The sequence below is a fragment of the Myotis yumanensis genome, unplaced genomic scaffold, assembly GCF_028538775.1.
Source record: "Myotis yumanensis isolate MYYU_CA2020_CCGP unplaced genomic scaffold, mMyoYum1.0.hap1 SCAF_6, whole genome shotgun sequence".
Lineage (NCBI taxonomy): Eukaryota > Metazoa > Chordata > Mammalia > Chiroptera > Vespertilionidae > Myotis > Myotis yumanensis.
Genome location: NW_027223757.1, coordinates 56,238,553 through 56,255,107, shown reverse-complemented (window position 1 = coordinate 56,255,107; position 16,555 = coordinate 56,238,553). Strand labels below are relative to the sequence as shown.

Genomic DNA, 16,555 nt, shown 5'->3' with positions numbered 1-16,555 from the left:
ACAAAAATTAACTCTTCTAGATCCTTCAGTATACCACCTGGAGTTTCTGTAGCAAAACAATTATTGTAATTATCTGGTATGTGTATCACACTGAAAATAAAGCTAGGTGATAAGAGCACACACTTGGGAGATAAATGAATTAGGTTCAAATCCTGGCTCCACAGATACTGTGTGAGCTCAGGAAAGCTTTTTAAAACATTTCTGAACTTTTTTCAATTTCCTCATCTATAAAACAAGCATAATACTTATTTCAATGTGTTATTGTAATAATGAAATCATTTAGTCTACAGCCTAACATATATAAGTCACTCAAAAAATTGTGACCCACAATTTAAAATAAAAATACAGTAGGTAGGACATTTAGATTAATTTTTAAAATGGGAAATTGGGCCAATGCCAAAAGTTTTTAAATTGTTAGTGCTGGAAAATATCCTAGCTCCAAGTGCAGTGTTGTTTTACTAGCTGTTGACATAACACTGTTGATATTTTAACTTTAAAATTATTTGATCTGCCCAGCCAGTGTTGGTCATTGATTGAGCATCAACCCATGAACCTGGAGATCATGATTCCATTCTTGGTCCGGGCATATGCCTGGGTTGCTGGCTTAGTCCCCAGTAAGGGGCATGCAGGAGGCAGCTGATCAATAATGATTCTGTCTCATCATTGATGTTTCTATTTCTCTTTCCCTTTCTCTCTCTGAAATCAATAAAAACATTAAAAATTTATAAAAAAGGATTTTATTTCTTTTGGAGCCTATTATCATTTCTAGGGAAGTTAATAGTTGTAGACAATGCATGATGGCATTAAGTATCTTTAATATCTTATTATTCTTACCAAAAAGGGGACTTACGAGTTGAGATGGCAAAAACAGAAAATTCCAGACTTATTTTATAACTAGACTTAATTTTTTAATTTAAATAATTTATTCTAGTATAGTTACCTACTACTTCATTTTATTGTATTTCATCAGCTCCCATAATACAGTAAGAATCTAATCCTGAAAATATTGGATAATATTTATAGGCTACTTTGAGAAAAATTAATTTTGTCCCCAAAGCTTATTTTCTTTTCTTAACTTTTTCACTTATTTACTTACAATTTTAGAAATATAACATGAGACTATTTTATTTATTTTATAAATCAGTTTTGTTTTAAATTATTGCATTAATTTTCCTAAGAGAAGTATAGAATCAATATCACTTTATAACTCTATTAGTTACAATTAGAAATTTTAACATAGAAATGAATAGTGATCTTTATTAATGTGGTATCCCTATGATTTATCTTGTGTGTCATAGTCCATTTGTGCTGCTATAACAATGTACCCCAGACTGGGTAACTAATAAACTACAGAAATTTATTTCTCACAGTCCTGGTGGTTGGAAATCTAAGTTCAATTTGCCATCATGGTCTTGTTCTCAGGCAGGAGTGGGCAACCTTTTTGTGAGCGCGTGCCAAAACCAGCAAAATCTCTGACTCAAAATTCTTCTGCATGCCAACCCTAATTTTTTGAGAACATATTATGCCTACTTGATATCTCTTAAGGTGTATGTATGTGAAGAACCTTGAAGAAATAATAAAGTTCATTCGAGCGACAAAAACACTGATGATGATGAAAAATACATTTATTTTTAATGTATACATGTACACTGATAGCCTGACAGAAAACTTTATGACTCCATTTGATATTATCAGTGGGACTTTTGCTGCTGCTCACTGATGACAGAGATTTTACATCAGGTTTATATTTCGTGACCTTCAGAGATATGCACGAGCTGCTACTATCATCCGTCAGGCTACTCCTATTACGAGACTTAACAAAATTCATCACTGAGAACAAAGATTCACAATTGTAAATAGAAGATTATAAGAGAGGGTTTCGTGTGCCAGCAAAAGTTACTGGCGTGCCATGTTTGGCACGCGTGCCAGGGGTTGCCCACCTCTGTTCTAGGGAGAGCATTCTTTCTGGTTAGTAGCTCAGTTCTGTGGGTTTCTTTCATAAGAAAACTAATCTCATTCAGGAGGGCCTTCATGACTTAAGCATCTCCCAAAAGCTTTCACCTCCTAATAACATCACCTTTGGGGATTAAAGTTTAACATGTGAATTTTGAGGGGCCAGAAACATTCAGAACATAGCATTATCATTAGCCACTTATTCCACACATGTCCTATGAAAGGATTTGTAAATACTTTCTTCTTTCAATACATAGATAAATTGAGGTCAGAAGAGATTATAGGTTAGTATTATAGCAAGTAAACAATAAAACTCATCAGATACTCTTGATTCTGGCTATGCTATAATATCATCTAGATTTGTGGAATGTTCATTTTATGTTCACAATAAATCAAGAGTAATTTTTTAAAATATATTTTTTATTGACTTCAGAGAGGAAGGGAGAGGGAGATAGAAACATCAATGATGAGAGAGAATCATTGATCGGCTGCCTCCTGCATGCCCCACATTGGGGATCAAGCCCACAACCCGGGCATATGCCCTGACTGGAATCGAACCCTGACCTCCTGGGTTGATAGGTCGATGCTCAACCACAGAGCCAAGCAATCCAGCAGAAGTAATTTTTAAATGTAATCCTTAATAGAGCAGTAATGATTTTGTTATAGGTCTAATTCATCAAAGTTGTTGTGAATTACATAGTGTTATTTTAAAGAGAAGGAAATATTTGGAAATGCCCTTTTAAGATTTTATTGAAAATTAACAAAAAATATGTTTTGCTATAAGAGTACTACTAACTAAAAGTGTATGGTGTTTAACAACCCACTGAAATAGATAGGACTTGTGATATTGTTTTTGTTATCTTAGTTTTATAGATGAAGAAACTGAACTGAAGATGTATTAAGTGATTTCCCAAATTACACAACTAGTAAATGGTGGAGACGGGACTTAAATCCAGTCCTCTGATTTCTAAAGTATATGCTTCTTCCAGGCTACCACACTTGTCTCTGGAGTGGAGCATATGACTATAACATGGATACTTTCATACTTGCTGGAAGAGAATAACAATTTATTATCTGACAATAAATCATTCCCTTCTTTATCTTATTTTGTCCTCAGAACAAACACATTGTTGGAAAAGGTTGCTGCTGCAGTGGACCAATCAGCATTCTATAGTGCCCTCTGGGGTAGTCTTCTCACCAGTCCTGCTGTGCGTTTACCTGGAATCACGTACGTTCTCGCCCATTTGAACAGGAAGCTTTCCATGGAAGATCAACTTTATATAATTGGCAGTGATATTGAGTTAATGGTAGGTCCATATATGGTTGCTCCTTGAACAAATACTTCTTTAGAATCAGTACACTATTTCAGACAGTTATTGAAAGTCATGCCACAAACAAAGTTCCTATTTTCACGGAGCTTACCTTTTTCATCAAGGAAACTTAAGACAAAAATAATCAGTAATTATTGTTTTTAAAATCTTCAGAATTTTTTTTCATGAAAAGGAAATTGTTATTTATATGTTATTTTTATTATCTGTTATTCAAGCAAATAAGTAGTCTTTATATCATCTTGCTTTCTTATCAGACCACTGTTAACATAGCCACATTTATTATGTTATTCTGAAATGAACCTTCTCTTTGATCATAGTTTTCTTTATAGGAAAGACATGTTTTAGACAAAATGATAGCTATAGTCTGTGTGGGATTTGTGTCAGAGGATGTAGTACTAAAATCAGATAGTGGAAAAAATCATACTGATTGTTTATACTTTTTTAATTTGAAGATTAAGAATAGAAGGAAACCATTTATCTCTGGAAGGTTGTACTCTTAATACTCAAGGATTAAAAAACAAAGAAAGCCTCAAGGGTCCTTTGGAAAATTAAAAACAAACAAACAAATTTTAATTAATCATCCTGTACTTTACTTCCACATGATTATGATATGATTGAGATTTTTGTGCAGATTTTCAGTTATATTTATTAAAGTATAATTAACATACACTGAAATTAACTTGTCAAGCATGTACAGTTTTATGAATTTTGACAGACACACAGTCATGAGACCAATGCTACAATCAAAATATAGGATATTTATTTATATCACCATAAAATGTTCTTTTGTGCCCCTTTGTGGTCACTGCCCTTCCCCTACACTCCTAGGCTTTTGCAAACACTGGTCTGTTTTCTGTTTCCATAGTTGTGCTTTCCCCAGAATGTTATGTAAATAGAATCATACTGTATTAGCCATTAATTCTTTTTTTAAAAATATATTTTTATTGATTTCAGAGACGAGGGGAGAGGGACAGAGAGATAAAAAAACATCAATGATGAGAGAGAATCATTGATTGACTGCATCCTGCAAGTTCCCTACTGGGAATTGAGCCTGCAACCTGGGCAGGTTCCCTGACCGAAATCAAAACATAACCTTCTGGTTCATAGGTGGACACTCTACCAGTGAGCCAGGCGGGTAGAGCATAGCAATTCTTGTTTCCTTCACTTGCCATAACAGATTTGAGATTCATTTATGTTTTTGCATATATGAGTAATTTGTTCCTTTATCATGCTATGTAGTATGGTATGAATGTACCACAGTTTGTTTACTTATTCACTGATTAATGGATGATTAAATTGTTTCCAGTTTGGGGTAATTATGGAAAGGTACTGTAAACATGTGCATAGAATTCCTTGTGTAGACATATGTTCTTATTTCTTGGGAAAATACCTAGGAATAGAATATTTGGTTTATATGATAAATGTATTTTTAACTTTTTTTAAATACAGCTTTATTGATATATATAATTCACATACCCTTTTAAGTTGTACAGTTTATTGGTTTTTAGTATATTCATAAATCTGTGCAGCTGTCATCACTATCCAATATCAGAACATTTTCATTACCCCATTCCCACTCACCATACTCCTTTATTCCTGCCCCTAGGAACCACTTATCTATTTTCTGTTTCTGTAAATTTCCTGTTCTGGACATTTTATATAAATGGATTATATAATATGTAATCTTTTATGAATGGCTTTTTTCACTTACCATAATATTTTCAAGATTTGAAGCATGTGTCAGTACTTCACTCCTTTTTATGGCTGAATAATATTCCATTATATGGATATCTGTATCACATTTTGTTTTCCCATTCATCAGTTGAGGGACTTCTGGGTCTTGTCTACTTTTTCGCTGTTAAGAATGATGCTCTATGAACATTCATGAATAAGTGTTTCTGTAAGCATGTTTTCTTTTGAGTATATACTTAGAAGTGGAATTGCTGGGTCATATGGTAACTCTATGATTAACTTTTTGAGGAACTGGAAAGCTGTTTTCCATAGTGACTGTACCAATTTACATTTCCACCAGCAATATATGAGGGGTCCTACTTCTGCACATCCTTGTGAACACGATATTGTCTGTCTTTTTATTATTCTCATCCTAGTGAATGTGAAGTAGTTTTGATTTGCGTTTCTCTAATGACTAATAATATTGAGTGTATTTTCTTGTAGTTTTGGACCATTTTTATATCTTCTTTGGAGAAGTGTCTATTCAAAGTGCTTGCTCATTATTTAAATTGGGTTATTTCTCTTTTTCTTGTTGAGTTGTGAGAGTTCTTTATTTATTTTGAATATTAAACCCTTATGTGTGTATGACTTGAAAATATTTTCCCCATTCTGTGGATTATCTTGTCAGCTTCCTTTTTTTAAAAATCCTCACTTGAGGATATGTTTTCTTTTAAAATTGATTTTAGAGAGAGAGAGGGAGAGGAGAGAGAGAGAAAGAAAGAAACATTAATGTAAGAGAGAAACTTGGATCTGTTGCCTCCTGTATGCATCCCCCCGGGGATCAAACCTGCAGCCTGGATATGTGTCCTGATTAGGAATTGAAGCGTTGTCCCATACCCCATTCAACCAACTGAGCCAAACCGGCCAGGATTTCAGTTTTTAATTGTGTCCTTTGAAGCACAAAAGTTTTAATTTTGATCAAGTCCAATTTATGTTTTTTCTCTTGTCATTTGTGCTTTCGGTGTTATATAATATCCAAGAAATTGTGTCTAATCCAAGGTCACAGGTATTTACTCCTACATTTTCTTGTAATGTATATTTAAGTTTACAAGAAACTGGCATATTATTTTCCAAAATGGCTACACCATTTTTATGTAGATCTTTAAATGTATTGGTTTTTGCATTTCCTTTTAATTATTAAAAAAAATTTTTTTTATTGATTTCAGAGAGGGAGAGAGAGATAGAAACATCCATGATGAGAGAGAATCATTGATTGGCTGCCTCCTGCATGCCCCACACTGGGGATCAAGCCCGCAACCCGGGCATGTACCCTGACCGGAAATCGAACCCAGGACCTTCTGGTTTCCAGGTCAACGCTCAACCACTGAGCCACGCCGGCAGGGCTCCTTTTAATTATTTAATGAAAGTTTTAAACAAGTCATTTTATAAATTTTTTTGAAAGACAAATGCCATAATTGGAAAACCAATTGCAACAAGTCATAGTGAAAGAACTAAACTCTCTAATATTGAAGGAGGTACTATCGCTGAAACCAGTTTGGCTCAGTGGATGGAGCGTCGGCCTGCGGACTGGGGGGTCCCAGGTTCTATTCCGGTCAAGGACATGTACCTGGGTTGCGGGCACATCCCCAGTGGGGGGTGTGCAGGAGGCAGCTGATCAATGTTTCTCTCTCATCGATGTTTCTAACTCTCTATCTCTCTCCTTTCCTCTCTGTAAAAAATCAATAAAATTAAAAAAAAAAAGAGGTACTGTCAATAAATATAGTGGAAGAATGCATTTGAACAGATAATGTACCTAAGAAATAAAAATAATTTAAACATGAAAAGGTGCTCAACATTACTTATAAGAGAAATAAAAATTTAAATACACCAAGATATCAGTTTTTATATATCAGAATGACAAAAATAAAAATGCATGGGTAAACATGGAAAAACAGAAACTGTCAGACATAGCTGGTGGGAATATAAATATATGTAACCTTAAAGAAAGCATCACACTGATTAAGTTGCAATTGTGTTTACCCTAAGACCTGGCAACACTACTTTGAGGGATGTATTTGTATATTACGTAAGTATATTGCAGCATTATTTACAATAATAAATGTCTGCAAACAGTATAAATGTCTATCTTAGGAACCTAGTTAAATAAAGAGAGTTTATATATGAAATAAAGTACTTCCATGGCCATAAAGAATAATAGAGTACTTTATGTACTGATAACGAACGATCTCCAAAATATATTTTAAAATGAAAATGGCAGGGTTTTGGATATATGCCTGTGTATTTTTGTTTACTTATACTTGCAGAAAATATTCACTAGTAATACTGGTTGCTTGCAAAAAGGAAATTGGATGAATGGTTGGAAGATGGAGATGGGAGAGAACCTTTTTGCTTTATACTCTTGTGCTTCTTCATTTTTAAGCCATCATAATATACGTATTTACCTATTCAGAGTGATGTAAATATATTTAATTATTGATAAGATGCTCAGAATCATATTTTTATTTATGGGAGAAAATGAAGAGTTGTTATATTTTCATGTTAAACATTTCCCAGTATAACAATAGATAATAGATACTAAAGGCTCTCTCATTTTAGGTAGAAGCAGTAAGTACCTCGGTGCAGGACTCAAGTGTACTTGTACAGAGAAGCACGCTGGACCTCATACTTTTCTGTTTTCCATTCCACATGAGTCAGGTAAAACATAAATGCTGATCCTATATAATAAAAGGCTAATATGCAAATCAACCAAACGACAGAATGACTGGTCGCTGTGACACGCACTGACCACCAGGGGGCAGACGCTCAATGCAGGAGCTGTCCCCTGGAGGTCAGTGCACTCCCACAGGGGGAGCACTGCTCAGCCAGAAGCTCTGAGCCAGGCTCACAGCTGACAAGTACAGCGGTGGTGGTGGGAGGTGGTAGCCTCTCCTGCCTCCGCAGCAGCGCTAAGGATGTCCAACTGCCATCAGTGGGACATCCCCTGAGGGCTCCCACTGTGAGAGGGAGCAGGCTGTTCTGAGGGATTCCCCACCACCACCCGAGTGCATGAATTTTGTGCACTGGGCCTCTAGTATTAATATAAGGCATTCTTTATAAAATCAGAATTTATGATGTATAGTTATTTAAGCTGGATTCTTTTGTTTTATAAACTAGTAAGTACATGGAAAACAAGTTCCTTTTCAAGGAGTGGAACTTGTAACAATTATACAGAAAAAAGTTTGTTGATTTGGATAAGAATATGTTAATTGAAATAGGTCATTTCATACCTTTAAAAACAGTTCTAACCTATAATAAGCAGGAAGTAGTCATTGCTAGTTGTGAATGTGCCAGGACTTTGAACCCAGGCCTTCTACCAGCTGTTATCTCTGTCCTGTTTTCTTTTCTTGGTTTGGTGATTTTGAGATTGTCAGACCTTTGCAAATAATGATTCACAGTGATATCCTGTAGAACTTTTATTACAAATGGGAGCAATTAATTTAACAAATCATAATTGAAGCATTTCATTGCTGGAACTTTAATTTAATCAGTATCCTCATTTTTTTAAAGAAGTCATCTAAATTCTTTGAGTTGTAAACCTTAATGTGGAATGATGTAGAGCACCAGTATGTAAGCATTCAGAATGGTGAACTACATGTCTAACAAAAGTAATAAGAGAATTTCTACCTTGGAAATGTAAGTTTATTTCTTAAAAGTCATTAGCAGAAAAAACTATTATTTGAGGTTTCTTTAAAGAATGGTAGTTAGATAACTAGTGAGTTTTATTATGATCGGTCATGCTCAACTTTTTCTTTATTACTTTATTAATTTTGAAATTGAATTATCAATAATAGAAGAATTTTATACTTCATTGCCAATACTGTTGCTAATTGGGACATAAATCACCCCCAGTTTCTATTTGGAGTCTTTCCATCCTTAAATCAATGGCCCTTATTTCACTCTGGCTTTTCACAGGAACATTCCCTGGGACATCTCAATGTAGTCTAAACTTACTAGTATAGGGCTGGTGAATAACCCACAAGATACGAGTAATTTTTACTTTTTTAAAGGCCCACAAAAGAAAATAAAGAAGAATATGCCAAAGAAATGTATGTGGCTCAAAAGCTTAAAATATTATGTCCCTTTATTGACCTTTGCTCTTAAACTTTCCCATTGCTTTCTTCCCTTGCAAACATTCAATATTATTAGTTCTTCAGTATACTGATAGGTGACTCAACAATATCTGAGAAATTAATTCAGTGTAGACTTAAATTGAGAAGAATTAATTTGTAATTTCACTGACCACTGTTTCTCAATCTTTTTTCAACCTGAGCTTTCTTCAGTACGTTCTTACTCTACCACCTCTGTATCCCTCCCAACCAAGGCTTTTTCAAGCCTTACCTTCTATAATTCGTATTATGAAAATAACAGCTATGTTGACTATCTTTTAAAAGTAATGCCCTACCCAGGCCCAATTCTGCCCTAACCGGTTTGGCTCAGTGGATAGAGCATCGGCCTTCAGACTCAAGGGTCCCGGGTTCGATTCCAGTCAAGGGCATGTACCTTGGTTGCAGGCACATCCCCAGTGGGGAGTGTGTAGGAGGCAGCTGATTGATGTTTCTCTCTCATCGATGTTTCTAACTCTCTATCCCTCTCCCTTCCTCTCTGTAAAAAATCAATAAAATATATTTAAAATAAATAAATAAATAAATAAATAAATAAAAGTAATGCCCTACCCAGGCCCAATTCTAACACTCTTTCTTCTATTTCTGTACCAAATCGTTAGATTTCCCGAGAATAAGGATCATGAAAAAGTCATCTTTGTTCTCCACTTTCCCTCTTTCTATGGCTATTAATTGTTTTTCTTATTTTAATTTTTTTAAAAATTTTTAAGCCCTGACCGGTTTGGCTCAGTGGATAGAGCGTCGGCCTGCAGACTCAAGGGTCCCGGGTTCGATTCCGGTCAAGGGCATGTACCTTGGTTGAGGGCACATCCCCAGTGGGGGATGTGCAGGAGGCAGCTGATCGATGTTTCTCTCTCATTGATGTTTCTAACTCTCTATCCCTCTCCCTTCCTCTCTGTAAAAAAATCAATAAAATATATATTAAAAAAAATTTTTTTAATTGTTTTTCTTGAAGTGATAGGCTCACTTTATTTTTATTTTATTTATTTATTTATTTTAAAATATATTTTTATTGATTTGAGTGAGGAAGGAAGAGGGAGAGATAGAAACATCAATGATGAGAAAAAGTAATTGATTGGCTGCCTACTGCACACTCCCCACTGGGGATCGAGCCCACAACCCAGGCATGTGCCCTTGACCAGAATTGAACCTGGGACCCTTTGGTCCAAAGGCCGACACTCTATCTATTGAGCCAAACCGGCTAGGGCTATTTTTTAATTTTTTTGAGAAAATGTCTTTCAAGTGTCCAAGCATGATAATCATAGTTTGTGTCAATCATTCTTTCAGGTAAAAATGGTATTCTGTGAAAAAAATCTGGTAGGTCAGTTCAAAATTCAGTCATACAAGTGAGTTCTTTGAGACATCTATCATACTGCAGTATACACAGGAGTATGTTATGTGTACTTCCCATTTTATTACACAGAATATTAAAAAATGTACTAAAAGGGTCAATGTTTTATAAAGTAAATTTTTGCTGCTTCAACAACATTCTTAAGTGAAACTGACTTTTATTGTTTGTTTTGGTTTCTTATTGTAATACAAGTGTATGGCACTAAAAAAATACAATGACTACAAGTGCAGTGGATGCCACTGCTGTACTGCTTCCTTTCTTGCTAACATGCCAGCAGTTTTTTTTTTGTTTGTTTTTTTTTGGTTGTCATAAGATGTTCTCCAGTAATTTTTATTTTTATTTATTTATTTTTTTTTTTATTAAATTTTTATTGTTCAGATTACATTTGTTCCTCTTCCCCCCCCCATAACTCCCCTCCTTCCAGTTCCCGCCCCACCCTCCACCCTCACTCCCCACCCACTGTCCTCATCCATAGGTGCACGATTTTTGTCCAGTCTCTTCCCGAATCTCCCATTCCCCTTTCCCCCCCAAGAATAGTCAGTCCATTCCCTTTCTATGTCCCTGATTCATTATAATCACCAGTTCATTCTGTACATCAGATTATTTATTCACTTGATTCTTAGATTCACTTGTTGATAGATGCATATTTGTTGTTCATAATTTGTATCTTTACCTTTTTCTTCTTCTTCCTCTTCTTAAAGGATACCTTTCAGCATTTCATATAATACTGGTTTGGCGGTGGTGAACTCCTTTAGCTTTTCCTTATCTGTGAAGCTCTTTATCTGACCTTCAATTCTGAATGATAGCTTTGCTGGATAAAGTAATCTTGGTTGTAGGTTCTTGGTATTCAGCACTTTGAATATTTCTTGCCATTCCCTTCTGGCCTGCAAAGTTTCTGTTGAGAAATCAGCTGACAGTCATATGGGTATTCCCTTGTAGGTAATTGAGTCTCTTTCTCTTGCTGCTTTTAAGATTCTCTCTTTGTCTTTTGCTCTTGGCATTTTAATGATGATGTGTCTTGGTGTGGTCCTCTTTGGATTCCTTTTGTTTGGGGTTCTCTGCGCTTCCTGGATTTGTAAGTCTATTTCTTTCACCAGGTGGGGGAAGTTTTCTGCCATTATTTCTTGAAATAGGTTTTCAATATCTTGCTGTCTCTCATCTTCTGGCACCCCAATAATTCTGATAGTGGTCCGCTTGAAACTGTCCCAGAGGCTCCTTACACTACCTTCACACTTTCGGATTCTTTTTTCATTTTGCTTTTCCAGTTGGGTGTTTTTTGTCGAATCTTTGGTTTGATTCTTGTGCTCCTCTGGTCTGCTATTGGGTATAATATTCTTTATTTCAGTCCGTGTATACTTACTTTCTAATTTCTTTATCGTAGCATCGAGGGTCTCATTAGTTTTCGTGAGGCTCTGCTCAAGTTTATAGCAAGCCCTCAAAATTGCGATTTTTAGCTCCATATCCTCCATTTCTGTCATGTTTTTTTGTCTCCGCATCTTTTATGCTTTCTTGGTGCACCCCCTTGTGGTCTTTGTGCGCAGTCTTGTTCTAGCCAAGCCTTAATTGTTGTAGTTAACACTAGAGGGATTTGACCACCAGGCCGATTGGCTGGCCAGCAGTTTTTTTTAAAGTCTATATTTTTTAGTATATTTTATTGATTTTTTTACAGAGAGGAAAGGAGAGGGATAGAGTGTTAGAAACATCGATGAGAGAGAAACATCGATCAGCTGCCTCCTGCATACTCCACACTGGGGATGTGCCCTTCACCGGAATTGAACCTGGGACCCTTGAGTCCGCAAGCCGCCGCTCTATCTGCTGAGCCAAACTGGTTAGGGCGGTGCCAGCAGTTTTACCCCCTATCACATTATCAGGGCAAATATCAACATAGTAAAAAAACAGAACATCTTGCTATTATTCTGATCTAGTTTTTACCTTATGGGGGTCTTAGAGGGAATGAAAGGGTCTTAGAGATTCCCTTAGAGCAGTGGTTCTCAACCTTGGCTGCACATTAGAATCACCTGGGAATCTTTTTAAAATCCTGAGGCCCAGAAATCAGGATTTTAAAAAGATTCCCACGTGATTCTAATGTGCAGCCAAGGTTGAGAACCACTGCCTTAGAGTCTGGGAATCACACTTTGAGAGTTTCTTAGGTTAATGGAAAACATTTGTGTTTTGATGAGTGACTGTAATTTGTCAGCTGTTGATGATTTGTATTTTGTAACATCTCAATTATTTCTCTAAGATTCCTTTAAAACAAATAAAAAGGGTGAATCCCTTTTTAATAATGCCAAGAACAATGGTGTAGTAAAATGGTCACCAGTTTGTGATTAAAGGGAGGTCACTTCTTGTCCAACTTGGGCACTAACCAGGCTTTTACATTAGGCTAAGTACTGAAGCTCTGTGAAACTCGGGTTTTTCATTTGAGAGTGATTGTTATCTAGTTGATTTCATTGTTACTTTCTAATGCTCACACTCCAAACTTCTGTTCTAAATGGATTATTTAGTAGTAGTATTAAAACTAACATCAATTCTCGTATGCATCTATGCATAACCCATAGACACAGACAATAGGGTAATGAAGGCTTGGCGGTGAGGGGGAGGAGAGGGCAATGGGGGAAAAAGGGACATATGTAATACTTTCAAAAATAAAGATTTATAAAAACAAATAAATAAAAAAGAAAGAAAAAACCCTAACATCAATTAACAGGCTTCCTTTTATCTTTCGTTTAACTTTACCTTTTTTAGCTAAAACCAGGTTTCCTTTAATAAAATAAACTTCTGAATGTATTGTAAGGTGTGTGTTTTGTTTTTCAAAGAGGAAAAAGTAATGTGTTTTTTTTTAAATCTTTATTGTTCAGATTACATTTGTTCCTCTTCCCCCCCTCCCAACTCCCCTCCTCCCAGTTCCCGCCCCACCCTCCACCCTCATCCCCACCCACTGTCCCCATCCATAGGTACACGATTTTTGTCCAGTCTCTTCCTGCATCTCCCACTCCCCTTTCTCCCCCAAGAATAGTCAGTCCATTCCCTTTCTATGTCCCTGATTCATTATAATCACCAGTTCATTCTGTACATCAGATTATTTATTCACTTGATTCTTAGATTCACTTGTTGATAGATGCATGTTTGTTGTTCACAATTTGTATCTTTACCTTTGTCTTCTTCCTCTTCTTAAAGGATACCTTTCAGTATTTCGTATAATACTGGTTTAGTGGTGATGAACTCCTTTAGCTTTTCCTTATCTGTGAAGCTCTTTATCTGACCTTCAATTCTGAATGATAGCTTTGCTGGGTAAAGTAATCTTGGTTGTAGGTTCTTGGCATTCATCACTTTGAATATTTCTTGCCACTCCCTTCTGGCCTGCAAGGTTTCTGTTGAGAAATCAGCTGACAGTCGTATGGGTATTCCCTTGTAGGTAATTGAGTCTCTTTCTCTTGCTGCTTTTAAGATTCTCTCTTTGTCTTTTGCTCTTGGCATTTTAATGATGATGTGTCTTGGTGTGGTCCTCTTTGGGTTCCTTTTGTTTGGGGTTCTCTGCGCTTCCTGGATTTGTAAGTCTATTTCTTTCACCAGGTGGGGGAAGTTTTCTGTCATTACTTCTTGAAATAGGTTTTCAATATCTTGCTCTCTCTCTTCTTCTGACACCCCTATAATTCGGATGTTGGTACGCTTGAAGCTGTCCCAGAGGCTCCTTACACTATCTTCGTATTTTCGGATTCTTTTTTCATTTTGCTTTTCCGGTTGGGTGTTTTTTGCTTCTTCGCATTTCAAATCTTTGACTTGATTCTTGCGCTCCTCTGGTCTGCTGTTGGGTGTCTGTATAATATTCTTTATTTCAGTCAGTGAATGCTTAATTTCTAGTTGGTTCTTTATCACAACATCGAGGGTCTCATTAGATTTCTTGAGGCTCTCATCAAGTTTATCGGCAGTTTCTAACAAATTATTGAAAGCCCTCAAAAGTGCATTTTTTAGCTCTATATCCTCCATTTCTGTCATGTTTCTTTGTCTCCGCATTTTTTACGCTTTCTTGGTGCACCCCCTTGTGGTCTTTGTGCGAAATCTTGTTGTAGTTAAGCCTTAATTGTTGTCGGCAATACTAGGGTGAATTGACCTCCAGGCTAACTGGCTATGAGAGTCAGTTGTGTCTGCAGTGGGAGGGCTTCTGTGCTGAATCTCTAGGGCGGTGCTAATCTAGCCTTTGCCTGAGGCTATCTGGCAAATGATTCTGTGCAGGGCTTGGTGGGGGGGGTCCCCGGGGATCTACAGGGCGGGTGGAGCGAGCAGTTATGGCTGCTCTCAGTTCCATCCCCAGCGGCTCTGCAACTGCTGCAAACCTTGGGAGAAAGCTGCCTTCCCGCTTCTCCCGTTTGAGTCTGGGTCCCTAGAGACTCACCCGGATCTGGAGCTCAGAGTCTGAAACTCCCTCCCGATTGAAAACAACAATCTCGCCCTCCACCACCGGCCCGCTCCACGCACGCCTCCGCACCTTAGTATTTCACCTCCGCACCTTAGTATTTCACCTCCGCACTGCGCCTCCTCTGAGTCTCAGTATGGATTTCTCTTTACTTCTAGTTGTAGAATCTCTCCTCAGCCAGCCTTCCTGTGGTTCTGGGTGATGTCCGTTCCGTCTTTTAGTTGTATTTTTGAAGTGGTTGTTCGAGGCAGCAAACCCCAGCTTTAACCTATGCCACCATCTTGGTTCTCCAAAAGTAATGTTTTTATATGTGATTAAATACAACCACATTCCTAACTTTTTCAGGCCACTCGACCAGACATGATCAGGATCTTGTCAGCAGCCCTTCATGTAGTACTAAGGAGGGACATGTCTCTGAACCGAAGACTTTATGCATGGCTTCTAGGTAGGTGTTTCATGTGTAGTCTTAGCTGGGAAAAGATGGAGGAAAGTTTGCTATACAGAAATATTATCAAGTGCTATGTATGGCCTAAATGAAGAAACTAAAAAATTTGTTTAAATAGACAATTAAAATGTAAACACTATTAATTGTGTATTGTATGAAGAAATTTCAAAAGCTTCTTAGTTGAAGAGGCTAATTCATAAGTCATGATCCCTTTGATAAGCTTTTTCTGCCCTTATAAGTTGAGATTGTTCTACTATAAATATTTAGACAAAGAAGAATAACTTAATCAAAATAGAGACATAATTCCTAAAATTTTTAAAATACATATTTTTATTGTTGATAGTATTATAGGTATCTCCCACTTTCCCTCCCTTTATCTCCCTAATTCCTAAAATTTTTAAGTCGTCAAAGGAATCAGGACTAGTACTGCTGACCCACACATGGTACCAGTCTCTCAGGCAATAAAGCATCGTGCATACTTTGTTCTTCTATACTTTTCGTCAGTGTTTGCCCTGTCTTTACAACTCATTACCAGCTGGAGTCGGACACAATATCACTTAATTTTAATTTTCTGACCCTGCAGTAATTTCACTGTTCATAAGACTTATGTAAAGAAAAAAACAGGATAATTCTGAAAGAATACTATGATACTCACTTCCATATTGAATTGGTTTTCCTTTATTAAACTATCTAAAATGATCTCTCTTGCTGACATTGATTGGGCTACTAATCGGTAAGTGTTTAGTTTTGAGATATTTGTTGTTTTGGTGTTAGTGAACAACAGTTTTGAGAATTTTAATTTATTTCGCAATTTATTTCTGTGGAGGTTTTGATAACAACGGTGCTATCATAGGACCCAGAAGCACAAGACACAGTAATCCTGAAGAACATGCCACTTACTATTTTACTACCTTTTCAAAAGAATTGTTGGTCCAGGTAATGAATATTTTCATTTTGGTTACTCTCTGACCATTAGAGTTGCTCAACAAGTGTAAGACAAGGTTCTACCTTAATTGAATTAATTCATAATTGAAGAGGTAGAGACAAGACTCACAAACTTCCTGAGTGATGATAATAAGCAAATGACCACAATAAAATGAATAAGTAATTTTAAGATTGACTCACTTCTGTGTAAGTCCAGAGAATTTGTTTTTTTTTAGTTTGTTTTCATGACTTTATTAAAACATAGTTACAGCTTCTCACCTGTCT

General features: G+C 36.5%; 1 protein-coding gene across 9 annotated transcripts in view; it reads left to right on the top strand.

Moving 5' to 3' along the window:
• DOP1A (DOP1 leucine zipper like protein A) overlaps positions 1-16,555 on the top strand; it is a 113,442-nt gene that overhangs the window by 33,363 nt on the left and 63,524 nt on the right. For 6 of the 9 annotated variants that reach the window (XM_070418178.1, XM_070418175.1, XM_070418176.1 and 3 more), the window contains 4 exons: positions 3,071-3,264; positions 7,576-7,670; positions 15,247-15,346; positions 16,173-16,282. In XM_070418178.1, coding sequence (XP_070274279.1) covers positions 3,071-3,264; positions 7,576-7,670; positions 15,247-15,346; positions 16,173-16,282 — 499 coding nt within the window. Of the gene's footprint in view, positions 1-3,070; positions 3,265-7,575; positions 7,671-15,246; positions 15,347-16,060; positions 16,080-16,172; positions 16,283-16,555 lie in introns of those variants that run through there. The other 3 variants (XM_070418177.1, XM_070418174.1, XM_070418180.1) reach the window with 2 other exon arrangements.